Consider the following 27,933-nt stretch of genomic DNA (forward strand, 5'->3'; position numbering starts at 1 on the left):
ATAATACAGATAAAACGGTTGGATATATATAGGAAGAAAAAAATAAGTAAATTAAGTATGAATGGAATTTTGGTAATGTGTAAGTGTTGTACCTACTTGCCATGTTGAATTTCTCAGCATATCGCAAGCTAATTTTGCTAACAGGTACAAAGTTTCAGTGGATGATGCTTCTGGGAAATGCAAAATGTTTTTAGTAATTTGCTAAAATTCTCGTAGTAGTATAAACAAGATTATGATAATTGCATGGTTGGTTTTGAAATGGAACTAGATAATAATCAGCAAGATCATTGGTGATTTTACACATGAGATGCATTTTTACAGGTTAAATTTAGTGATTGTAACATATTTACAACTGTTGGATGTTTGTTCAGGGCCTTGATTCAGTCATCTTTGGATGGATTAAAATTTATACTTTATAGACAAGATTTTGTGTTGTTGATGGATGGAGATCATGCAGGCATGTTCCATCTTTGGGCATCCCAGGGTTTTATGGGCAACTGCTTTTAGGTTTATTTGATAAGTTTGGGTTTTTGTTGAAGGAATCATAAAGTATACTCTGTCTTTTTGGAAATAGACACAGACATAGGCAAATTTTATTTGGACTCAAAAACAATTTACAGAATAAGAAATATTTGTTTATTGGAGTTATTTTACAGACTGTAAACAATAATTTAAAATAAAATACCAATTTACTTCAATGATCAGACATACATACAATCATACGTATTTTTTCTAGTGCTGAAATTATGCTTCCATCCTAAAACTGCATACTCACCCCTCCCCAATTTTAATTTGCATTTCAGTCAATTCATAAAAATTACTGGACATGAAAAGATTCTACTCTGTACAATTATATGTGGTGTTAAAATGCACAAGCATAATGATCTGCCAATATACAATTAAGGTACTCCCCTACCCCCAATTTATAATTTCTGTTTAAAAAGTAAACAAACACAAGTCAGACTATACTGAACAATTACATACAGTGTTAAGATAGAGCTGTTAAAATAACAGCTGGTCAATACATCATTTACTTGCCATTTACGTGCATACCATACATTATATATACAAGAACAGGGATATGAAAAACATACAAAAGCATACATATATGATAAGTGCATGTTTTTCTGTTCTCGCATCACAATTTCTTATTTTCATAATGTTCCATATTCTTCGATTCTACCGGTCTCACACATGGTATTTATTTTCAGTATTTTGTTTTTCTTTGATTTTATATACTTCTCAAGAATGTCTCTGCTTCTCTAGATTGACCCTGCCTTAGTCAGTTAAATTACATGGCAATGGAACAAATTTGTGCTATGACTATGATATTTACAAGAAGCAAATATATCTTTTAACAAGTCCTAAAACTTGTTCACATCATATGAGCAAAGTAGATAGTCCCCAACACTTCTTTCAATGATGATATGATGATGATGAAATAAGACAATGACGATGTAATGTATAGGATGTTTAAAAAGATCTGTATTTATAATTATAATATATATATATATATAAATACCGTAGGGAAAAAAAATATGCAGGCTCTTACTCGCACTCAGAACTCGTGTCTTAGTGGGAAAAGAAATTTTCCAGTCAAAGCAAAAACCATCTTTATTCGAATTTTGTCAGGAATTATTTCTCAAAATAGTTGTCGATATCAGACAGAAAACTATAAATATTTAATAGTGGCGCCTGTTATTAATGACATATATTAAACATTTTTTTAATTAGCGGTGCGACCTTGCGCATGCTCAATAAGTCATAGATCTTTCCGCCATTTTGAGACGCTGAGGTAAAAGGTGCGTGTTATACGAAAAATCGTTTTTTTCCATATAATTATGATTTTAATGTTTATTTTGAAACATGACATCATGATAGTACATTTGGTTTGATTTTCTTGCAAGATATTTAATGTAATGTATCACGCCTAGCTTTATATCGAGGTTGTTTGCCTCATGGCATGCTGCAAAATTATCAAACATCATTTCTTTCAAGTCCAGACGTGCCTCTTTCATCTTTACTGATTTGGATTTTAACAGGGTATATTGGCCCATGAGTAGGGTATGAGGAATATATCTATTACGGATAGGACATAGAACAATTTATTAGGACAGTGATCCTTATCCCCGTCGTGTTCAAACGTAGATTTATATTCTTAGTCTTAGTTCTACAATGTAAAACATAGCACGTGTTTTTTGTTTTTTCTTTTAGTGCTATGTGTTACTACCCAAATAACGGGTTGTATATATCGTGTTGACATTTGATCGACTAATCAAATTTCAGGAATATCTCGCTGCCCATATCAATACTCTTCCATAAATTGTTATGTAATTAATATACTTACTGTGCTGTTTATATCCAGGCGGAATCAAAATCTGGCAGTAGCAGCAAGGACGCATTTTCGGGTTTTGTTGACATACATTTGAATTTGTTGATATGCGACGGTAGTCTAGGTATGCTGAAGATGGTTCATGTGGGGGGATATCTTGAAAGAAACAAAACGTTGCTTTCAGTTCCAATAGGCATACTATAGTTTTATTTGTTTCATTAAAAAATAATATTTCAACTTTAACCCGATTTCGGCATTCCTGGTTTCATTGCTTCCCAGCCAACTGAAATATGGCCAACTAAATTGAAAACAGGTTCATTTTTTTATTTTAAATCTTTAACAAAATAACGGTACTCCTGTTAAGTGCTAGTCGTGATTTCTGCAGTTGCTGAAACAGTCCAGTACTGCACTTCACGATGTTAGTAGAACAATAGGCATTTGATAATGTTGGCCTGGTAGCGTATTTTAATCTGAGTAGTTTTACAAATACTTTTGAGAGAAACTGGGGCCTAACCAGAATTTTTCATCACACATATACAGACCTGCCAGCTTTAACGATTTAATGATGATAATATATGTTTGTATGGTGCATGCGTTTGGTTTGAATGAAGATGGCATTTTACTTGCCACAAAAACTACACGTCATTCTTTTGGATTGAAACCAATTATTGATGCTTTTATTGCTGTGGTTTATTTTTTTCTTCTACTGCTGTTCTAGGGGTACAGAATAAAAAACATCCATGTTAAAACCTTACATTCAATTAATGGGACAATATTTTCCTTTTAGTATTATAAGTGGCAAACAAATTAATCCATATATTTATTAAAGTGACTGTATGTGCATCCTTTTGAGAGGTAGGAACTTTGAAGTTTATGACAGTGAATATCAGAAATAGGCTAATGAGCACTCCAGAGTTCATGACTGAAGAGTCGAAGACTGCTTATCCTAAACACTTCTGTCATCTCGATTTACACTACATAACCCTGAATTTGAAATCATGGTGATGCTCTTAATTTTTCTATTTGCCACAGATGTATCTGTGTAACTTCACAAACATTTGAATTTCAGTTTTAGTAGGTATGTGGGGAAAGATGGTGTATTACAAAGCTGTACTCGTTAGAAGTTATTTCAAACAACCTTTAGCATTATTTTCATCCTTTTCTTGCACCTTAGAAATGTCGAGAAGAAGTTCAGATCTAGATACAAAAATCTATGTGGGTGATCTCCCCCGAGAAGCCTCTGAGAAAGAGATTGAACGTGCATTCAGCTACTATGGCCGACTGAGGAATGTGTGGGTTGCCAGAAACCCAGCTGGCTTTGCCTTCGTTGAGTTTGAGGATCCAAGAGATGCAGATGATGCTGTGCGAGGTCTTGATGGAACGTAAGTTTATTAGTGCCAACAAGGTTATGGTTTTGACCCTTAATGAAGAATTGTCACATTCAGAATGAATCCAAATCTGGGTTGTTGCATTTTTTTAAATGATTCGTAAATACATGAGCATATGTGCCAACCATTGCATTTTTGGTGTAATCATTATGCTTTTTACTCCACTAAATTATGCCTTGCACGTAAATGTATTCAGCTTATGCATTTTCAATATATCCCCTCCCCAAAAATTGATAATTTGTTTTCTCATTTTTATTAACATCGAATTAGTTTTCAGACCTTATTCTAGAAAACAATTACTTCTATGCAACTGCGACATAAGAGTACACTTGTCTGTAGACTTACATGCCCTATCCCAACAGTTATGTTCTATTTATAGCAGCTGCCCTATTTCCATGAAACATCCTGCATAGCTGCCAACCCTCATGATTTTGTCATGAATTTTGTGACTTTTTCAGCAATCCATGGATTCATGATGCAAGCAAAAAATTCACAAATTCTCCAATTCTCGATTATTTTTAATCTTTAATAAAATAACAGATTTCCTGTTAAGCGTTAGTTATGATATTGGCAGTTGCCAAAACGGTACGGTACTGCTGGTCGCGATATTAGTAGAACTACAGCCGATTGGTACAGTTGGCCTGGTAGCAAGCATTTTAGCATATTTTAATCTATATATATATATATATATATATATATATATATATATATAAGAATAGTTTTACAAATGCTTTTGAAAGAAACTGGGGCCTAACCATAATTTTGCTCCGCGCAAGCGTCACCAACCCTGATTTGAATTACCATTCAGCATTGCATGTAAGATCTTGAAAATGGCTTTAACACCAAGGAAAACGAAATGTATTGCTCAAAAAGTGAAGTTTAATTTGGAATATACCAAATATTGGCCATGCATTCTGCAATTAAACATTGAGATACATCATTCCTTTTTCACAGTGTGCCACAAATTTTACTATTGGGCATGGTGGCAGAGACTTTTCAGCTCTGGAATATTTTAAGCCATCAACAGAACTCTGCAAGCTACCAAAGCTGAAGCATTATTTGTGAGTTTTCTTGTTGAACACAATCTACCTTTATTGGCTGGACACCATGCTAAACATTTGTTCCAACAAATGTTCCAGGACTCTAAGATTGCTTCCAGATGTTTTGTGGATGAACCAAAAGTGCTGCAGCTCCTGTGCATTCCTCACAGTAACAGAGACAGTGAAAGAGTATTTTCTCTAGTGAGGAAAAATAAGACAGACTTTAAGGCCTCCTTAGATGCAGAAAATTTGTCAGCAATTTTAGTCACAAAGATCAACCAACAGGCAAGAAGTCTGAACTGTTTTGAAAACAAATTTACGATCAAGCATTTGCAGACGTTCAAGTCCGCCACAGTATCAAGTCTTGATAAATAACCACAAGAATAAGTTAAGTTTATGAATACCATAATGAATAGAAATGCAGAAATATTTCTGCATATATTTAGTGTTTTAGTTGTATATTGCGATATTGATATAGTGTCGTATTGTCGGTCGGAGTGGATGAGTTATTGTCATGGTATTTTTCGCTAACTTTTATCCCTATTTTCACTAATTGTAAGCCTGGAAGGTTGGCAGCTATGCTTGATTCTTGGTATCTGATTGTAATAAATAGCTCAAGATGTCTCCGTCTTTACATGGGTGGTCTTCATTCATTAGCCGTTCAAATTTCAATCAGTAATATAAAATAGCCCCTCCATGGTGGCGTGGCGTGCCAGCTGAGAAATGTTTAAAAATTATCTGAATTGTCACCTTTTTTTTCAGTATAAAAAAGTAAACAAATTGCTCCCAAAAAAGATACTCTCGCGCTCCTGCTCTCTCAGCCTATTTAGAGCATGCTTACTGGGGTCACAAATAGTAAACCATGCCCATTTTCTCAAGACATGTCCACTCCGCAACACCACAAGAAAGGGGTGTGCAGAGCTATTATAAGCTTGCCGCCAAGGCAACTCTGCCAAGATGTATGGTGATCGGTATTTTCTTAATTCTCTCTACCCGCTCGTAACACAGGGAGTTTCAAAAAATTGAGCGAGCTCTACTGTATTGTCGTTTGCTCATTTGATTGCATTTATTTATATCTACATGCTTTTTCTTTCTCTTTTTCTCAATATTTTTTATATTTTGTTTCTTGAATGTAAGTTGGTAACTGAAAGTAGAACACTTTATACTGAGAGTAGTCATTAAAAATAGCAATAGAAAAGTCATTACATTTCAGTTCTTTTTATCTGTATGTTATTAAACAGGAGGTGGTAGTATCATGTGCTGTTACAGTACTAACAGGCTATTTTAAATGAGTTCTGTACTGGGCATGACATGCAAGTCTACAGGAGCAAGTTTGATCAGTACAGTACTGCAGAGGGAAAAGAAAGTTCAATAAAAAAGGTGGACTCTCTTGCCTTTGATAGGGGAGGGGGCAAATTTATCTCTGTGCAACAGAAAAAAGAAGCAGAAGTAAGGTAAACTTTTATGTGAAAGTTCTGTATATATGCATGCGAGATCTTAATCAAACCACAAGTTTACCATACCTATGATTAAAAAATATGGATTTCAGAAGCATATGTGGATCAAGAGTTCGTGTGGAACATTCAAATGGAAAAGTGCGTCCTAAACCTTGGCTGCGAGGTGGACGTGGCCCCCCGCCCCGCTCCAGGCGCCCATTTAACCCCGATGATAGATGCTATGAGTGTGGAGAAAGGGGGCACTATGCCTATGACTGCCATAGATACAGTAGGCGTAGAAGAGACAGGTAAGTCTTTTTAATAATGCTAAGTGATTGTACTTAATGTGAAGATTCAAATGTGAATATTTTGTAACAATTGAATTAGTTGATAAAATTTTATTTATCATAAAAACCAGAAACTGTTTAATGATATGTGTTTGATATGTTGACTTAAGTTGCAGTAGGAATTATATCCTTGATTAATGTGAGGAATTTTAATAATATCCCAAGATATCACATAAATATCGGTCAGTTTTTTGGTGAAAAGAAATTGACTAATGCATCATAACAAATTCAACAGATTGTTTTATGCCTTTGATTGGATTTCTTTGAAGCATAACGTGTTTATACACCTGCCACAATTTGGAGTGCATTCTGTTATGATATTGTCCATCTGTTCTTTCGTCTGTCTCTTATCAGTTTCATTTCTTCACAATGACTAGACTTGTCATCTTTCTACAGTTAGAATGCTTAAAGATCAAGATGGCCAACAGAAAAGAAATAATCTTTGTGGAAAACTTGCACTTGATTCCAGACAAGAAAAGTCAAAGCTAACACTAAACAGAGAGAAATGGAATATGCCTAAGACTGACATTTTCATCATCTATAGGTTACCATAATTTTTGGGTATTTTTCACTTGGAGAAAGAAAATATCCTATTGATTTTGGAGCCAAAAGGTCCGAAGTTAAAGTTACTGACACAATCAAATGGTTTCTGAACAACCTAACATTAGCATTGAATCAAATACCTCAGTGAAACTGGCAGTTGCCTATATTTAGGTTAAGGAAGTAACTTGATTTTAAGATGAAAAAGTCAAGGTCACTGAATGAAGAAAAATGTTTTCTGCACATTAACATTACTGCTGCACAGATCTAACGAAACTTTGTGGATGGCTTGGACAACAGTATAAGGAAGAAACCTACTAAATTGGGTGTCAAAGTTCAAAGTGACCGTGACAGAAGAGTTTTTTGCACATAATACTTAGTTACATGCATAGAGTGAGTATTAAACACTGGAGGCGTATAATGTGCCATTAATGATACTTGCGTTATATTAGTGAGATGGGTTAGAGGACACTTTATTTTGTTATATCAAATCAAAATTCTTTATGTCTTTCCAATTATGGATTCAAAAATAGCATGTTTTCAATATTCATTGAGTCCAGGAAGCTGGTACTAAGTTATCATAATTATGCAGATGAATTTTTTTAAATGTTCTAGATCTTGACATGGCAGATCAGACAGTGGGCTATAATCAGTCTGATAATAAGAGTAATCATTTGTAGATGTTAACAAGGTGTATGTGTTCTTACAAACACCATTGAGGATTGTAGTTTCAGCTTTCCTTTTATGTTCAGTTTGATGAAAGATCTCTGCAAATGCCTTTGTCTTGACTTTGTACTAGTTTGAGATCTGTAGATTGCTAAATCAAAAATATGTTGTGGGTGCTTTTCCTACAAGTATTAACTACTGAGAACAGTAATTTAGAAAGGGAGTGAACAGGGAAAAAGTAATTACAGAAGTAATATTTATTCTGGGGAATCTGGAATCTGTTGGTCCAGTATAATTTTGTGATTTTTACTTATAAAACTGATGCTATAATGAAAAATGTTTTAATTCTTTTTTGCTTTAAAAAATCAAACTTGTCAAAATCATTGTTTAGATAACTAAAAGGAAATTTAAAGGTCGAAGTTGGGTTGATAATATAAATGCAAAAACAGTTTAAGATGAACAACAAGCTTTTATCATAAGTAGTAAGGCCCCTTCATTTAAACATAAATGTGAGCAAAGTTTGTTACGTTATGATCATGTCTTTAAATTTTGTCTGGATGCTGTTAAAGTGTTCATAAACTTTTCTTAAATGGTTAAAATCAAAAGGACTCTCAAATAGAGGAGTCCTTTTGGTTTCAAGACCAGTATACATCTAACCCCTTTTTATTTGCTTTATTGTATCTTCTGTATTAAACTGTACACTTCCTGAATGCTTGCAGAGGTTTGCTCTAGGGCAGCTGCACTGAATTTGATCAACATAGATCAGAGTTAGATTTCATCAGCATCATGTCACCCACGCACCGCAAAAAAAGTTGAGAGGTTACGTCTTGGCCAAATATACTTGATGCAGTAGAATCAGCCCACTCTGACATTGAGACTTCTCATTGTCAGTGATGAGTGTTGAGATATTCGCCACCCACTTGTCTGAGACATGCCTGCCTGTTCACGCTCCCTTCAGGTGGATCAGATTTCAATTCCTCGTCACAGATTCATCCACCCTGATTTTGATTTCAACCGAACAGCACACCACCAAGCGATTCTATTGAGAACCGCCCACATGCTAACAAAATTGACCTCCTTGAATTTTGTTGAATCGTCCCTCCTACAGATCTCAGACAGATCTCACTACATCATCCCTTCTAGAATTTTTGAGTCAACCGAGACACCTCTTTAAATCTGCACCTTTCTTGATCCTCTTCGCCGAATGATCGCAACTTATCATCAATTTTAAGATTATGAGCAGCATAATGTGTAAGTGTTTACATTTGCTTTCATGTTCCTACTCAAGTATTTCTTATGTAGTGTTTTCTAAATATTTACCCTCCCAGCCTCATTATGAGCTCATGTCATAAGATGATTATTTAATGTATTTCTAAGAAGGATGTATTTAGAGGCAGAAAATTTACTAATTTGGCAATTGTGAAGAAGCGGAATTCACAGTTGTTTATTGATACCTAAAATTATATACCTCACAAGGAGCATTAAAAAAAACCTGATTCATACTTTTGATTTTCTTAATGAACACAACCCCTGAGCATATCTTAGATGTACACAGTAGCTTTTTTATACACCTGCTATAAGGTGTAGTGTATTACATTATGATGTCTGTCCAGCCATTCAGTTTTGTTTCCAACGAATTACTTTACTAAGTGGTTAAATAAGGTTACTAGGCTCCGGATGTTACCCACTTTGGATAAGGAACAACTGTATCGATTTAGGGAACCAAAAGAAGTCCAGCGAATTCTGAACAATGGTGGGCCAGACTTTGTTTTGATTTCTATTTGGGGTAAACAAACTGAGTTGATTTGCTTGTGCATAGGTCAGGGGTCACTAGGACTGAAATTAAAAAATGTTTCCACATAATAATTCCGCACCACATGCCAAATCCTGCTTTAATTAAACATCTCAAGATTTATCCTCAAATTGAGATTTGTAAACAATCTGATGAAAATCAGATCTCCACTATCTTTCGTGAAGATCTGACAGCAACTACTTTATGGGTATGTTCTGGTGACCTATGTTATTACCAGAATTGCTAATTTTATCAGCAAATAAGATTGAGTTTTAAGTCGTCACATTTGGGAGTTGACTGGGGGTTGCAGTATCAGTGTGTGCCAAACGAGTGGATCTTTATTGCTACTTAGTTCGGAACCAATGCTGTGGAACCCTTGAGGATTAAATTATGGTCATAGTATCCAGATTTCCCCTGCTTTTGCAGACTCCAGGTGTCATTTTTAAATTCGAGATTTACTTTCAATCCTTTGTGTTATACATACCTCCCATAAATACCAGTATTGTTAGAAATAACATGCAAAAGTGATGCAAAATTTCCTCTTTGAGCAAAAATGTTGAGGAATTTAGTGAAATGTGGGCTGTAGCAGGTTTTTTGGACAGTTTATACTTGGGATAAGGAAGAAATACTGATTTGGGTCAGATATTTGAAGGGCAAGATCACTGATTAAAGAAGAAAAAAATTGGTCTTTGCACAAATTTCAGTTATCAGCTATGTATCTTCACTCGAGTTTGTACAAACATGCAAATTAGGTTGTTCAAATCTTATGGATTTTGGGTTAAAAGGTCAGAAGCCCAGGTCACTGCAAGTGTAAGAAGAAATGTAGAGTTTTTTGTATTTAATATAATAACTTTAGTTACAGTGCCACTACCTTGACCAATATGTGATGGGCTTTTACTTGTAGTATGAAGAGGCCTGTTGATTTTGTGGTCAAAAGGTCAAGTTCAGCATAGTCATAGAGCAAAGAAGAATATATTTTGCACAACAACTTAAGTTCTTAGAGTAATAAAGAAAGATGTTAATTCTATGGTCTAAAGGTCAGAGATCACAAATGATTTCTGTACAGCATGTTTAATTTAAGGTCTGGGTCTTTGAGATCTCTCAAGTCGGCCATTGCTGTACTAGTGGCTGTGTAAAGGACTATTTAAAAAGTGGGTGTATAGTGTTCCATTCAAGAAATTCTTGTTTTAAACAAAAGAATAAATTCATTGTTCAGGGTCTCGTGTACATTTGTGTTTGAAGTGAAAACAGTGGTTGTTTACTTACTTAATGAGCTCATGATATGGTATTATTCCCAGAGCAGGAAGTACTGTTAGAAATTACTTTACGTGCTTTCCAGACATTGAATAATTTAAGATTGTCAGATTTAAATGAAATTAGGAACCTGGCTCGCACACATCCTATTCAGATCTGCCAATTTCAAAACATCAGTTCCAGATGCTGCCAGCTTATTTAAATTCTTCCTTAAAAGTCTGCAACTTGATTTTGGTTTGTAAAACACATCATGACCAAAGTTTAAAAAGTCTATTTTCTTTTTAAATCTGAAAAACTTTTATTACAAAATTGGTCTGATCAGGCCATCTGTATATGAATATATGCCTGCCAGATTTACTTTACCTGCCGTGAGTGGTCTTGAGCTTTTAGGTGTATGGCATGCTGTCTCTTTGTAATTTTTGCTTATCTTTATTTAGCTCTGTTGGTCTGGAAAAAGCGAGCCTAACAAAAAGAACTTCTCAAATATTGATTAATCCAAAAGGAAATGATTATATAGTAGAACCTGTCTTGAAAGACCACCCCTTCTGCCAAACAATAATGGTGTTTTATAACAGGTCATAACACTTTAATCAATAAATCTGTGCATGTAGATCATGGTCTCTCAGAACGGTTGGTCTGTTAGCAGTGGTCTTTCAAGACAGGTTTTACTGTACTTGCTGATTACCACCCATATTGTATGAAAGCTCTGTTGAATCATTTCAACCAATTCTTTTGAGAGGGAATTGCAGAAATATTTTCTATCAGCAGTTTTGTAACTTAATTTTATAATCAGTTCAAATTGTTATGAGAGGTCATTGCTGAAATAAAAAGTTCCAGCATTTTTTAAAATTAGTTTTATGATCAAGTCTGTATTAAAAATAAAGGAAATAAAAGACATTTTAGAGGGATAATGGTATTGTCAAGTAAATGATCACAACTCCGTATTTCGCATTCATGCCTTTGATCCAGTTTAATATAATGTATTTCTTCTATCCTTTTAAATAAAATTTAAAGAAACAACAAAAGCAACTCAGAATTTACTAATCACTTAATGATCTAGTCACAAGGCTGAATATATTCACACCACTCCCTCAATAACTCTCGCCCTGTTAACTCGAGAACCCGCTTATAACACATTGTCAGTTGTGGATCACACATTTTAAACCAGAAAATACCCCCCCCCCCCCCCCCCAATGATCCCTATTTATTGAACTTGAAAAAAATTGCAATCAAAATTGGTAATGGAAACTTTGATTCAGTCAATAAACTGGTCATTTAACTTGTGGGGCTATATTCTTTCCAACTAGGAAATTTATTTCAAATAAAAGAAGGAATGGCATGGTGTCCTTTTTATAATACAAATCTCGTGTTTAAATCACACCTATAATCCATTTATTGGATGACAGAAGCAGTAGTATAAGATATTACTGAGAATTCATCAGGGCTGTATTAGGTCCCTTCTCCACCCCTACCACACCAAAAAAAAAAATAAACTGAAACATAGTCACTTGTCACTTGAAATTTGACTATCATTTTATTTTTGCACACGTATGCACACTTTGAGTAAATGGAAACATAGACTTATGCTTTAGGACCCATTTAAAATTTTGGAAAAAAAACACCCTGTCCACAATAATTGACCTGATAGCCATTCTCTTGCATGGAGTAACTATCAGAACCTGTGCAATATTGTTTCACATCAGTCAAATAGGAATGCATTTGTTATAAATTGTTTGATGTCCATTGTTTGTTATTGTGCTAATTGTAAGAAAAAAATCCAGAAATTAATGCATCTTTTCATGCTAACACAGTATTGATAGATTTTTTAAATTAAAGAGATTTGTTACACCAAATGTAGAGGATTATGTAATATGCTGTAGAAAGCATGAAACACATTTGAGATAAACGTAGATACTAAACATGATATTACTGCTACTAATTGGTCTTTTATACCAAACTTCCTCTATTAATGACGCAACCATAATTTGAGCTGTAAACAACGTGCCAAGTCAGATGGTTTAATATTAGAAATGCACCTTTACCGCACTGAAATTGACAATTGTCTTCTGGTGCTAATTTTATAAAGGTTTACAATGGTCATTATCTTTATTTCTGTAGAACATCTGCTCAAGCTAATTCTAATAGAGACCATTTAAGTTTCCAAAGGGTTGTATTATCTAAAACAACTTTTTTTAGATGACCAGTCTCGTACAGGATAACTGCAGTCAGAATTGTAATGAAGCTGGTAGCTGTGTACATATTCAGCCTTGTGACTGGGTCATTACTTTTCAAGGACTAAGCACATGGTTTGCATTTAAGTGCAAAATGAATGTTTCCTGTTGTTTTTTTAAAGAAACAGAAGCAGCTTTCGTCAAGAATTTAAATGTAAATACGTCAGAGGATTACTTTTCATGTTTAAACATGGCATAACTTTGTACTGTTCCAGAGATCATTACAGTCTCATCAATTCAGTGCGCAAGTTCAAGATTTCTTTGATTAAAGTAAAAGTGTAAACTTGTGGCAAAAATATATTAATCAGCCTTTTGTGAAGCAGTATTAGTACCGTTTTTGAGGCATTGTGACTATGTTAATATGAAGTAAAATTTGATTGGGCATCATATCTATTACATAATCTTAAAAAGAACTTGGAAATGTATATAATCATTGATAATGATTTAGATAAATTGGCATCTTTCTCTCTCTCTCTCTCTCAAGAGCATCATGACACGAGAGATTGGGTTTTTTTTCATAATCTCCCCACTCACCGGCAGTGCGTGGGGTTCTGAAAATACTTGAGCTGTACTGTGTTTGTATGAAGAAAAATGCAGTCCAAAAACAATAAACCAAATATGTTTTAACAAAATGAAATATTGCTGTCCTTAAAATATAATCCAATTATCTTCATATGGATAAAACTGAACCTACAATATATCATTTGTCAGCATTAGTTTAAGTGCCGACTTGTATCAGACTTCTTGCAACAGACTGGAATGGAAAGGATCAAATCAAGGTGCCCCTGCTGCAAGTGGTTGGGGCATAACTGACTTGAATTCTATACATTTTGTTAAATACTAGTATTTGTGAATTACATGGCAACTACAAAGCATAAGCTTACAGGCATTAATGATCATTTTTGTTGAAACATTGGGACACTATCCAGTCTGAAATTGACCAACATATAATTGTAAATTTTGGGTGTAAAACAACACAAATTTATATTTAAGAAAGTAAATTCATAGTCATGGAAATTTTAATACCCTGGTAGGAAAAACATTTCATGTTACATGCCTTGGTTGTAACTTGGATACAAGTTTGTTCACATCAAGTGTCTTAACAATGCTCCAGATAGGACTGTTTCAAAGATGGGAGGTAAGACTTTATTTATGGCTGAAGCACATTATTTTAATTATATGGTATTTCCTATGCCTTCACTCACTGCAGCAGGTCACATTGATTAGGTGATGCCCATTTGTCATTATGCAAGTCCATCTATCCCAGCTTGTTAAAAAGAATACACAAAAAAAACACTGTAACTTAGACTAATGAAATTTTGTGGCATAATAGCACAATTGTATCCATAGGTAGATTGATATATTATATTCAGACCATTGCAGCAGTTGTTTAACATTTTCGAGCTTTTTCAAGGTACCAATTCTTTTAAGCAAGTACAAATGTGAAGGTTGGTATGCATTGTTGTATTCATATACAGATGTGCTGGCATATTTTCAATGCATTATAGAATTTATTTGTTAGGGTGGTTTTTTTCCTCCTTGAAATTCTGAGACAAAAGCCCTTTTAGCAAAATCAGTAAAAATAACCTGAGATTGACAAATTAAATAATGTGCATGTTTTTATGTTTATGTAGATCACCTGATTATATTTTCACACCATTGTAACAATATTTTTAGCCTCTTAAATTTTGTTTACTTTTTGGTCTGCAGTGCATTAAAAATAAAAATCTAGTTATATTTTTAGAAATAAAACTTCATGACTGATGATGAAATTTACATATTAATCAGTTAAGATGTAAAAAAAAGGACAAAATCAAATCCATAAAGCAACATAAGAGGTAGATTAAAAAGCAAACAACAATTCTAAGAAGATTTATCTGTAAATAAGCAGAATGGTTGGATGGCAGATTGGAGGGGGGGGGGGGCAAAAAGGACAAGAGATAGCACCAGGGCAGGGAAAGATGGAGGGGGTATCCTTCTGTTTGTACCCAGCTGGAGAACTGCTTGAGAATAATCCCTTTTTCATGCATGAGTGACTTGGTGCTTTTATGTGGAACCAAATATAATGCAGGTGAGTTTTCTAATTTTAGCAAATATTTTTAGGTAACGTGCTCAATATTTTGATATTGCATTGCTGATGCTTTACTATGCATTCTTCTAAGATTTCATTTATTTACTGTCAGAAACATGTAACCATTTAAAGAAATTTTAAAAAATGTATTACGGTGCAGGTGAAAATTTTAAGAAATACGCTTGAATTGACAAATGGTGTATGAAAGTGCAAGTTGGGCCAAATAAGGATAGCAAATATAAATACAACTTATTTCAGAGCGCAAGTGGTGGTGAATGTATTGCCAGCTCATTTTGCCTTTGGAAGGAGAACTTACTTGCCAAATTATTTCTGTTGTACAGTGAGTATTATGCACATAAAAACTGTCACAACTGGCTACGCCTTGTTTGGCATAATCTCTTTGTTTGTGGTTGCAAGCAAGCCTGACCACAGCAAAGTTGCAGGATGATGAACAAATGTTGTTGCCATAAGCTGATGGGGAGGAAGAGGATCCAGTTCCACATATAAAATGTTCGTTATATTCCCCAGGTCAAGATCCCGCTCACGGTCGCGTTCGTACAGAAGAACTTTGTCACATAGCAGGAGCCGATCAAGAACACATTCCTCAAGACGTGGCTTTAGGTAGGGATGTCAGTTTGTAATAATATCTGTTAAATACTTCGTTTTATAAATTTTATGAAAGGTTTTTGTCTCCCCAGTAAAGTATAGGTAAGACATGAGTATTAATATTCTCATGGTGTTGATGTGGAAGCAAAAGCTAAATTGAAAGTCTACACATCAAATAAAGCAAACAAACTGACCTAACAAGTCTATTTTGGAATGTAAACAGGTACAGTATATGCATCCAGGTGTGTATAGTAGTCAGAAACTGCATGTGTGCAACACATACCCTCTTCTGCATGCATTTATGAAGGGTGGCTGAGGAAAGGCAAGTCACATTTTCAAGATGGTCATCTGATTGATTGTGTACCATTTAAGCTGCTTATGTACAGTCTAGTAAAATTGTTGCAGGTTAAGTAAAATATTTTAAGTAAGCATGCAGTATGGTCATCCATAATGTGTAGTCAGTTCATAGTTATTTACAACTTCTGAAAAACTGGTTTCTTGTTGGAACAAACGGTTCATGAAATTTGTGATGTCTTGGGTTGACTTGACAGTGAATTTTCCACTGACTAGCATGGCCAGCACACATCAAAATTGACTGGCCCCACAGAAAAATCAGCCAGCTCTCAATCAATTTTAATAACAACTTCTAAAATTTAACTTTCCTGAAGCTGTCAGGATTACTGGCCCTCCTCAGACACATTGGTCATGAGTCATCAACAGTGACCACTTTTCATGCATTCATTTTAAGGACCAACGTTAAAAACCTTAAAAGTACATGTATGTCGAAGTAGCCTATTTGTATTCCTGTGTTGGTTGCCACAGGGGCATCTTGATTTGGTCATGTCATCCATCCATAAAAAAAATATATCTGTCCATCTGACTTGAGCACCACAAAAACCAGTTCTCATAAACGAATAAAAAAATGCTGGTTTATTTTATTGATATGTGGCTGGCCTGATTAGATCTTGGCCGTTACAGCAAATTTGCCATTTTTCAATATCCTTTTTGAATACGTTTTGAGACGTGACCTTTTTATGGAAAAAAAAACATTCAAAGTAGACAAAAGAAATTATTATTTGCATCCATTCTAGCATTTTTAAAAAATACCTGCTTTAAGACTGAGTGTATGTCCATACATCGTTGGTTACCAGTTTTAAAGAAAAATGGTTTCACCCTACTGGTTCTCCAGTCTTCAGTTACCAAACTTTGTGGATGGCTTGCACTTGGGCTAAGGAAGCATACTTGATTTTGGCATCGGAGTTGAGCAATCAATGTCACTTAAACACTGCTTTGTTTAATAACAAAAGTTCTCCACCATATACACTTGACTATGGATGGCTTGAACTTGAATAAAGAATAATCCTAGTGAATTCAACATGAAAGGTCGAAGGTCGAATGTTGCTGTGATTGCAAAAAGGAAAAAACGGGCTCTGCACAACTTGAGATCCCCTTCTCCATTTACAAAACTTTGTGGATGACTTGCACTTTAAGGAAGGCTATTGATTTGGGATTCAAAAGGTCAAAGGTCAAAATTCCAAAGTAGTTTGACTAAAAGAGGAAAATTGGTTGATACACAATAACATCAGTTCTGCAACACAGACCCCAACCAAAGTTTGGGGATGACTTGCAGTTTGGGTATGGAAAAGATTGTATAATTTAGTCTAAAGATCAAAGTTGATGACTGCAAAGAGAAATGTGTTATTTTAGTTGTTTTCATAGTGGACTGTTTAACAAAGGGCAAGCAATTAATGTGCCATTAGTGGTGATCTTAAATTTTGTTGTAATTGTATTTTTTTAGCATTTTTGGACGATTATTTTGCTTGTGTGTCAAAGCAGTAACCACTTGAGATGGACAAGTGACATATTTGTATGCATACAACCTCTCCCTCAAAAAAAATGTATACAGTGGAGTCTCTGTGCTCTTCTGAATCTACAGCATCAGAATGTATATATTCATATGCAAAAATCAATGTTGCCATCAGATAGGCATTACCAAGATTTTTGTTGATTGATGGTTCCTTTTATAACTTTATTTACAATGTATTGCTAATCCATTTTTTTTTTATAAACATTTAACAAATAGATTATGAATTTAATGGTGTTTATTCCAAATTTCTGGTCACAAGCTGATATTTTGAAAGATTAAATTATGTATGTATCAGGGGTTCATTTATTAATTTTGATTGTAATCTTATGTTCAGCAGATAAGGGTCACATGTGGATAATGTTTCATAGAAAAAAACATGGGACCCAAACCCGCCTCCATGTTACAAGTAGGTTTGCAAGTTGTCTGGGCATGCTAAGCAACAGGAGTGGTGCATGTGGATACTGATTCAATTTTCATGCAACTAAAGGAGTTTTTCCAATTCTTTTGGCATTTTTAACTTTATGGTCTATAGTGGTACAGTCACAGATCTATTTCTTGCCCTTGCAACTATGTTATGTTCTAGATAATACAGCTGATGAGCAGACAAACATAGCATTGCATGCAAATTTTGTTGGTGTGATTAAGAAATAAGATTTGTGTTCACATTTAATTCATATTTTTATATCATTTTTGATAACTGTTTTATTCTACTCAATAAATTTAGACTGCATGAATTTATATAAATTCCTTTGGTACAGAAATTTACATCATAAACACTATAATGAGGTTTGATTTTTGCCCGTTTAATCTACAACAGATCACACAAGAACAAGCATTATAACACAGAATCTTCCACATTTATCATTTACTTTCCATCTTTTTGTCCAGTACCCAACAAAGCTGAGAAGGGATTTAGTGTTTCTTTGCTTTCCCATGACTCCTGGTTTGGGGCCCAGAGTGGCCAATTGGTCTAAAGTACTCACCATTCCAGATCACTGCCATTTCACCTTTTCTGCATGGGTTTGAGTCTCGGGCTTGGCTAACATGGGTTACTGAGAACGCTTGCCAGTATCTTCTTGTGGGTCATTAGTTTTTTCCATGATTTTCCAGGGTTATTCCTCCACCAGTTACACTGGCCGCCATGTATAGCCTATCTTGTGCAGAAAAATGGCATTAGAGCACACCACAACACATCGACGAGTAATCACTCTCAGTTTAGACAAATATTCCCTTCTCCAGTTACTATTGGGGGACTGGTATTTAAAAGAACATGACCCAGTCAAACTCTGTCATAGGTACTACCTTACTGGGTTTTTTTATCCCCACCCCTTGTAGTGTAGTGTCTATATTGCCCACATGTGCTAGATGGCTTGTAGAAATTAGCCATCATTTTTAAACATCTGTTACACCGTATCCACACTCTGAAAATGTCATTTGGATGCGTTTTAACAAAAATAAAACATACGAGCAGTATGACATCTAATTTACACACTTAAGTGACATGGAGATTCGATTCAAGTTTTGCACCTCAATATATTATGTCTGAGATGGAGTTGGATTGTCTGTATACAAGTGTTTTTTTTGGACTGCTTTGGTTTTAGATTTCCAGTAATTGTATCTCAGTATCCCCTTGCTTAAAAATTAAATTAGGGATGCATTTATTTTTTTTAAACGTTTAATTTTCTTTTTTTCTTGAACCTGCGATTTGGCTCATTTCCTGTTGAAAATATAGTAATTTATCACTCCTGTCTTGGATTCTGCCCCAGGGTGTAAGAATGGTATTGGGGAAACAGTTTAATTACAATTTCTTCACTTGCATTTCCATAATGTTTGGAATATTTCATTAAATGCTGATCTTTAGGACTTTGATACGACTACCCCCAGGTTAACCTCATGAGTGGGATCAAGGGGTCAGTATGCATGGCACAGTTTGGTTACAGTTTCTGAAACTTCATAGTTAACTCTTGTGTCCAATTAACTTCAGTATGTGCCATTTGGTCAAGTAGGACATTTAATTTATCAACTCGATGTGGTCAGGTATGCTTATGGTAAAAGCTTTGCATTGGTTTTGGTTGTGCATTGTCTCATGTATAATCTCTTTTTTTTAACCAAGCACTGATGAAATTTTGATAATTGGTGCATCAAAAAGTGTAGCAAATTTCAATTATATTTTCCCTCGTGCACATGATGGCCTATAACACCTTTTGAATTCAGTCCAGATTAGCCTGAATAGGCTCATGGTATAACTCTGCCAAATCCTAGCTCCCAAAATTGGCTTGGCATTAGTCCTTCATCCCAGCCTTTTGCTCTAGTCTGTGAGGGGATTCATATTCAAACTAAACACTATGTTGAATCTTAAAATTCATCTTTTTAATTTAAAAATATATAAAATAATGTTTATTAGTAGAGTGTTTACTTCCTCTTATCTTAAAACTTTGAGTTTGAGACCCATTTTCCATTTCAGCGCCATAACATCAGATGGACTGGATGGACTGCGATTCAACCCTATGGTCATGAAAGTGTCTTGAGCACAAAATTTTGATTTCTGAAATGCTTGTATATGGATTTTGATGTATGCCAGGGTTATTTTTGGTCAAAGTGCAAAGCAGTTCCAAGCTGTGGGTTGACAAGTATTTGTCCATTAGTCTGTACAGCTTTCACCAGTTTGGTTATGGTTTCATTTGCTTGCTTTTCTGATAACTTTGGCCACAGTCATGTTAGGGCTCTTCCATTAAAATGTACATGGGACCCAGGAAAAGCACTTTTAAAGTGGAGTACTTATCCACAGATGCAGCTTAGAATTCTGTGAAATCAAAGTACCCTGGTATATATTTTTTTAAAAACTGCCTTCCCTGGGTACCATGTATGTTTAATGGGAACCACCCTTACTCGATATGCAGATGTGCAGTTGGGATTATTTTTGACAGTTAAGTCACTGTGACCTATATTTCTTTATCAACTTGTATATGCAAGCTTGACACTTTTCAGGTATTCAACTGATTTAAGCTTTGTTGGTATTTTAAAAAAAGAGAGAGAGATTTTGCTAGTCCTGATTGTTTTAGGTTCTCAGATTTTTTACCCAATATCCTAATGCAATGTCTGCAAGTGTTACTCTGTCTGTTGTGCTTGGTTTTCTTTTGTCGGCAGTCATGAAACTTTTTAGAAAGATCATGTTGAGACCAAATTATGTCACATTGACCCGCATGTTATGCTGTGAAGAATTGCATTAAGTTTTGTGTAACACTCGTTTCCCAGACTGCTTTGCAATATGGCAGCACTGCTTTCTGTTTATGGTTTTCTTGTTTACAAATGAATAAAACACATTCCTTCATCTTTTATTATATAAAAAAAGATGGAAAGTATTCAAAGATGAATATGGAAATAGTGTAATACATGTACTATGATGTGTATCTATAAACTGGTTAGTACCATGAACACTGTTGTGTTGGGATCAGAAATGTAACAACTGGTGTAGATCAACAAGATGGACCTGTCCATTTGACCTTTCATGAGAACAGATCAGGCTGAGTTCACTGTTACAAAAGTTGTAGTGGTATTTATGCATGGTTCATACTGGGTGCACTCCAATTGACTCTTCCAGACCATGCCAGCAAGGTTCATGCATCTAGTTTGTTTGTATTGTCTGGATTTGAACCTTGATCCTACTCAGTGGTCAGATGATTCATTCTTGTGGAACTACAATTGATGGTATAAAATAAATTATTAACTTTAATCTTTGCATATTGTACTTTTCTGTATCATAATAAAGATTACCTCCTGAAAAAGTTAACTGTTTGTTGTCTTTTTATCCCACCTCATTTACATATTCAAGTAAACACATCAGCATACATGTCAGTTCACATTATATATAACCTTTTTCTGCAATGCATTGTTCAAAGACAGAAATTGTGCTTAATGGATTCAGCCCTTAGCTTAACTCATTTTCATTGCTGATATAGTGATGTCAGTCAATCCATAATATGTGTGCCTGTGCTAAAACTTTGTCATTTCCAGAGCATAACATTGTAGAGTGTTCAAAGATGCATCTCAAAAACTTGGTACGGACATTTGACTAGGGGTCCAGATGTATCTGTTGCTATTCAGTTTGTTTAAATATTTTTATTTTAAATATTTTTATTGCTTTTGTCTGTCTGTCTGTCTTGCCATCCACCCGTCACTTAACAGCACTTTTGTCCCAAGCTCCATGTAGTCAGACCATAGGCAAAAGGAATCCCTTTCATAGAAAGATCCATAAGGACAAGGTAATCATTGTACAAATTAGAATTGGTTATTTATTTGTAACCTACTCCTATATGTTGTTGGGTGAAGATCCACCTGAGTGCATTTCTTGCAATGAACACGATACCATGAAGCACTTTCTGAAACATTGTTTTGATGTTTAGACTGAACATGATTATTATGAGACGGTTCAGCACATTAAGAAGCTTTATGATAAAGAAAATGTCTGCTGTATTCTAAATTTCATGAAGGAAGTTCACATTTATTCTAAAATGTATCTTGTGTATAACCTTTTTCCTATGTGTACCGTTAGTCGTCTGAAATCACTTTTTTAATCAGATTGTATGCATACCATTTACATTATCCATTGATCGGAAACCTTCATATATTATCCTCACCATCTCATTGTTTTGCTTTTGTCTTTTAATTGATCATTAGCCATGTTTAATGCATAAATCCTGTGTAATATAACCTGTTTGGTGGTGCTGTGTAGCCTTGTAGTACTGGTGAGCAGTAAAATCACCATCAGTTAATCTGGAGTATAACTCATGAACTGTTCGTGGTCTTTCAGTCAAACATGGTACATGTGTCTTACAAGTTAAGCAGAGGTGCCTTTTGATATTTAGATTATTCTGTATTCTGTATTTTTTTTGAGCAACAGAAACATTACGTATAAATAGTGTATAAATAGGAGTACTGGATCGTTGGGCATTTTCAGCTAGAATTTTTACATAACCAGGGGACATGGGAATATGTTGTCTGCAGATGACTTGTGTTCAAGTAGGTCTTCAGAACTGTTGAAGTAGGTGTTTATCAACCTCATAAATTTATCTTTTGAAATTATTTCATTGTGAGTGTGAAATGACTAAATTTCATTTGACTCCAGGAAAGTACATAGCTTGCAAAGCCATCCAGCCATGAGAAATATGTGTGGTTATACAGTTGGGATCTAGTAATTCATACAGCTTGCAACATGCCCTAGAAAGGGATAAATTAAAGTAGTTTTTAACAGCAGGTATTCAGTGTTGTTTTAAGGTTATGTTAGATTTAGTTATGGGGAAGGGGTGTATTATTCCTTAAAATAATTGCCACATTACAAATGATACATTTTTGACAAAATTTAATTAACTGGTACTTTGATTTAAAGTTGGCCGGGGGGGGGATATTAAGTCTGAATTAATGTTCTGTGTACAGTCTCTTTTCTGACATTTAGGTCCCATTATATTTTCGTGTAGCTAAAGGCTTTTAAGAAGACATAACATGAAATGGACTAGCCCCTAACAAAGGCAATTCCTAACTTCTTGCATATTGCATTTATGTTAAAGAGCAATCTATATTCTCACATAAGTGATGGGGTTGTTTGTTGGGATGGAAGGGATTCAGAGAGGTTTGGAAAATGTATGGTTTGGATCATAAAATTAGACTTGCTAATAATGGCTCATGCCATTGGTTTCACAGACCATAGGTTAAATATCAAGGAGTTTCAGAAAAATCACAAATGTGCCATATTCCTGACACAGGCCTAAGCAAGTACTTTTTTCTTGATCCACAGGTCTCACACACGATCCCGCAGCAGGAGCAGAGACCAGAGTCGTGACAGAAGCAGAGATAGGAGTAATGAAAGGAGCCGTGAGCGCAGCCATGATAGGAGTGTCTCACCAGCTAATGATGCTAGCCCATAGAGAAAAAATATGTGAACAAGTGGGAACTGGCAGTAAGGGTGGGTTGTTTAACAATCCAAGTGAGAAGTTTTTACAGTGTGCCATTTGGTGGTGCACTTCTTGTACATAATTCATATATGTTGGCTTTAACATGAACACTTGAAATGTGTTACTCATTATACATAATGGAATTTTTCATCACATTTCATCAGTCCCATTCACATTTCTGACTTTTGTATCATGCTTGTTTACACATTATCAAGTTTTTGTATTCATTTTAGTTAGCTGTGCAAGTAATGGATATTTTAAAGGGAAAAAAATAATACTTTGATTTCTTTTTTTCGCATGTACATTTTGGGGGTATAGCTACAGTGTGAACAAAGCTTTATTAATGAGGAAAAGCCGAATGTACTGTTATATAGATTTGTAAACATACTTTTGACTGTAAAGATGGAGTTTAACTAAGAAGATTGGGGAGGATTTTGTTTTTAGTTCTACTTGTCATAGTCCTGATTAGCTTATGTGATGGTCTGTCATCTGTCATTTGATCGTCCATACTTTGGCTCAAATTTTGTATTGTGGACTCCTAAACATTTTGTAGGTTTGCCATGAAACTTTACATGCACCTTCATCCCAGGGTCTAGTCGATGCTGCACAGGCATCCAGTATGGAACACCTTGTTATTGCTGTTCCTTCTGAATGGATGGTCATATCAACATGGGTTTCACTAGAAGACTTCTTGTAATGGGTTGTTGGTCCAAAGTAAAAATTGTTCTTATCTAGTGTCGTGTATGGCCACCTTGGCAGCTATCAGAAAAATCTTGTTGCTTTGTCATAGCCTACTTATGATGTCTAGTTGGTCGCAAATGAAAATGGCTCTGTTTGGATATTAATTATCCAAAATCTTGCTGCTGCTTCACCTGAAAAGACGATTCTTGTCAACATGTGGTTTTCACTATATGGCATATTGTGATGTCAGGTTGGTCATGAATAAAAATGTGGACAATATGACATCCAGCACGGTCACCACAGTAGTCCTCCTGAAAATCTTGTTATTGCTGCTTCTCCTGAATGGAACGTCCTGTCCGCATACGGTTTTCACTGGACAACTTATAACAGTGTCTAGTTGATCTTGAATAAAAATTGTGCTGATCAGTTATCAAATATGACCAATAGTCACCATATTTGAAATTCTGTCTTGACTTCCGGATGGAATGTCATTGTTTCACCAGAATTTGTATGCTATCTGGTTCTTATTCAATACGAATAGTACCAATTGAATATCCAGTACAGCTATCATTATAGCAGCTATCTTGAAAATATTCTTACTGTTACTAGTCCTAAATGGTCTTGATTGAAAATGTAGCTGATATGACCAGTTATGGGTTGCCACAATGACCATATTGAAAGTTTTGTCAATAGTTCTTCATGGATGGTTATATCAGAATGGGGTTTCACCAAGAGTCTTGATGGTGTCTGGTTTGTCTTGAATGAAAAACCTGTGCTGTTATTACATCCAGTATGGCTGCCAAGTAGCTGAGTTGATAATTTTGTCAGTGGTTTCAACATTTCTTAGTGCTTGACGTCCTGTAAATACTTTAAAAACTGATGAGTGTCTGCCCATTGAGAAACTTGTGTTTATTTGATTTGATATAGAAATTAAGTTGATTTGTTTTGGGCTTGACTGAATATGGCATTATTGCATTTAATAGATGCATTCAGCTTTGTAAAATGTTTACATGAAATTAATTTCTCGATGAATTGTATTTCATTCTTATTGTCTAGAAGCTCATGAATAACTGTTCAAGTTTCATCCTGTCCAGAATCATGCAAAAAATTGTTCCCCATAAGTATATGGTTTATCAGCTAGACATGTACAGTTGTGTACCAATGCCCGTTTTACATGGGGGGGGGGGGTCATAGTTGTAATTCAACAATCCTCCTTTTAGAGGATTGCAAGAATTGATCAGGTTTTTAAACAGATTCGCACATCTGTTTGTTTTAGTTTCCAAATTTCCAAACATCAAGATGCATATTTTGAAGGAATAAAATCTGATGAGCAAGATTGGATAGTTTTTGACTTTTGTTTCCATGCCATTCCGATGCCTTGTGTAGATCTTGTCATTTTGCTTCTTTTTTTTTTTAACCAACTTTTGTCTTTAGTCTTTCCATTTATTTCTTTCCTCGTAGCTGTTATGATGAAAGGGAGATGACTCTAGTAACAGCACCCTAACAGATTATTAAGTTTACTATGATGGAACCTCTCTTGAAAGACCACCCCTTCTAATAAACATTCATGATCTGTCTAGAAAGGCAGTCTCTCATGATGGGTCATAACATTATATGATCAGTAAATTGATGCATTGGAATCTGGTCTTTCTTACCAGTGGTTTTGCAAAGACAAGTTTTACTTTATAACTTTATTTTGATAATAAAAAGAAAGAATGGAGTGTTTTCGGTGAATATGATGTGTCTTGCTAAATAAATAAAAAATGTATATTTGTGGAAGTTTTATGATCTGCGTTGTCAAGAAAGATCGAATCAAAATGTTTAAAAAGTTGTTACACTTGATGATTTCACCGTTCATTATCTTTCTTATCATTCATTACTGAAATGGAATCCAGTTAGAGCACAAAGGTATTCAAGATTAACATTTTCATTTTCTAGAATAGTTGAATTAACTATTGTCATTCCTGCCATTTTATGTTATGAACACCCATGCTTTGCAAGACAAGAAACCTTTGGACATTCCTACATTTCTTATGGAGAATCAAAACATGATTACAGTCTGAAACACTGTGTTAATGTTGCTGTTTTGAAACCCCTTAGGTACTATTTAATTTTATAGTTCAAGATTCTTTGGTTCTGAATTGCTTGACAGAAAGAAATGAAAAGTGCACATGGCTTTTACATTGATTCTTTTTTTAATTACTGTACATAATAGATACACAAACTGTTGAAAGACAATTTTTGAAGCTCAAACTTTTAAAAGCATCGTTACATGTAACACCATCATAATTCGCACTTAAATGTGCGAATACTTTTACCTGACAAATTATCTTCCTGTTTCATCTGTAATTTTGTTTCATTTTTAGTCAGAAAAATAAAATGTGTATAAAATTGAAAAAAATACTCCGTTTTTGAGGCTGAACCATATGCATGTACATTTTGTTACAACTTAATCCAAGTTGTGGAAATATACAAGGCTTTAGATCAGTTATTGAACATTCAAGGAAATATTTCATATTACACCCCGTAAAGTCTTGAATAAATGTTCACAAAACTTTGCACATTTTCCTGTTGTTTATTCTAGTACAGTTATCATGTTCTATTACAATCTTAGATAAACAGTCAACTCTCGAGTTTAGGTATTGTTGATTAGAATGTGAACAAATATATCAGGGAAGGGGCTGCTGAAGTATGGAACTAATTCACCTTATTCAGCTGTGCAGTAAAAACAAAAATCGGATTTTTGTAATAAACTGATGTCCATAACCAGCGCAAAAATATTTTTGTCTTGTCAAGTGCGACAAGTTTCCATGGTCTTGTCTAGGTTGGACGTCAGTCAGGCCTTCCCCATTTACTTAATGATCTTCATAAAGGTTGGTTTGATCTGTGATCAAGTGCAAGAAATCCTCTTTCTTTTGGAAAAAATTGCCATAAATGGTCTGTAAGGGTATTATTCCCTATTTCATTTTATTTTAAATGCTGCTGGGGGTGGGGTGAGGGGCATACAGACCTGCCAACTCTTACGAATTTGCCTCAAGTCTTACAAAATTTACCCTTAAAATAAGGACTTGTGGCATACAAGCAAAAACTATGAAAAAATGATCTTTGCCGAAAATTCCAGAAAATTGGTTCATCCTTGTTTGATCTGGATCTAGGTTTCATATTAGAAGTTGTGAAATTGGTCAGGGAACCAGACTTAACTTTACAGCAACACATCATATGCTTTAAACTGCACCCGATTGTTTATGCGAAGCATCTGCATGATCAGACTGTTTATCATAGAATTTCTTTGAAAATGGTGTCCAGCAAGCGATGCATGTTTAAGACAAAAGGGGAAATAAGCCTCTTGAAACGTTGTCATGTGGAATGGAAAAAATAATTTCAAAGCCATTGAGCTCCATAGGGTTTGGAACTAAAATTTGTGCTACTGTAGTAGTGTAAATAAAGTCTATGCGTACTTTACATTACAACAACAGTTTATGGTATTTTGTAAGACCTTACTGAAACTGGTCAAACTTAACGAAAAAAATCAACTGCCCTTACTGAGATGGACTTAAGCTAATCTGGTTTTGTCTGTCCAGCATGTACATCACTTTTATTCAGAAACAGTTTCCCAGCTTACCTTCTCCGATAATCTTGAATGCTTCAAAATTTCAAAATCTTTGTCCTAATCACTACTATCAGCCATTATTTCCTGAATGAAATCGTAATCTGAAGATGAAACATTGTTAGTT

The 27,933-nt window shown here is 34.9% G+C and overlaps 1 protein-coding gene across 2 annotated transcripts; it reads left to right on the forward strand.

The window, feature by feature from the left end:
* The first annotated feature begins 1,761 nt into the window (after positions 1-1,761).
* Positions 1,762-26,757, forward strand: LOC149787769 (serine/arginine-rich splicing factor 7-like). Of its 2 annotated transcripts, XR_016424096.1 has the most exons (5): positions 1,762-1,802; positions 3,507-3,714; positions 6,310-6,504; positions 8,469-9,000; positions 23,362-23,501. XR_016424096.1 is itself a non-coding variant. In XM_089973964.1 (4 exons), the coding sequence occupies exons 2-4, from the start codon at positions 3,509-3,511 to the stop codon at positions 23,489-23,491; spliced, it is 531 nt and encodes a 176-aa protein (XP_089830090.1). In that variant the 5' UTR covers positions 1,762-1,802; positions 3,507-3,508; the 3' UTR covers positions 23,492-26,757. The 2 variants fall into 2 exon arrangements, 1 of the variants encoding a protein (XP_089830090.1); XM_089973964.1 differs by lacking the exon at positions 8,469-9,000 and having other exon boundaries at positions 23,362-26,757.
* Positions 26,758-27,933: the final 1,176 nt, after the last annotated feature.

This window comes from Sinohyriopsis cumingii, chromosome 11 (assembly GCF_028554795.1).
Source record: "Sinohyriopsis cumingii isolate HCF-2022 chromosome 11, ASM2855479v2, whole genome shotgun sequence".
NCBI classification, from domain to species: domain Eukaryota; kingdom Metazoa; phylum Mollusca; class Bivalvia; order Unionida; family Unionidae; genus Sinohyriopsis; species Sinohyriopsis cumingii.

Excerpts from the sequence above, each read along its gene's own strand:
- LOC149787769 (XM_089973964.1), top strand. The coding sequence starts at position 3,509 with ATGTCGAGAAGAAGTTCAGATCTAGATACAAAAATCTATGTGGGTGAT. Across the intron at positions 3,715-6,309 it reads GTGCGAGGTCTTGATGGAAC|AAGCATATGTGGATCAAGAG; the intron begins GTAAGTTTATTA and ends TATGGATTTCAG. Across the intron at positions 6,505-23,361 it reads AGTAGGCGTAGAAGAGACAG|GTCTCACACACGATCCCGCA; the intron begins GTAAGTCTTTTT and ends CTTGATCCACAG.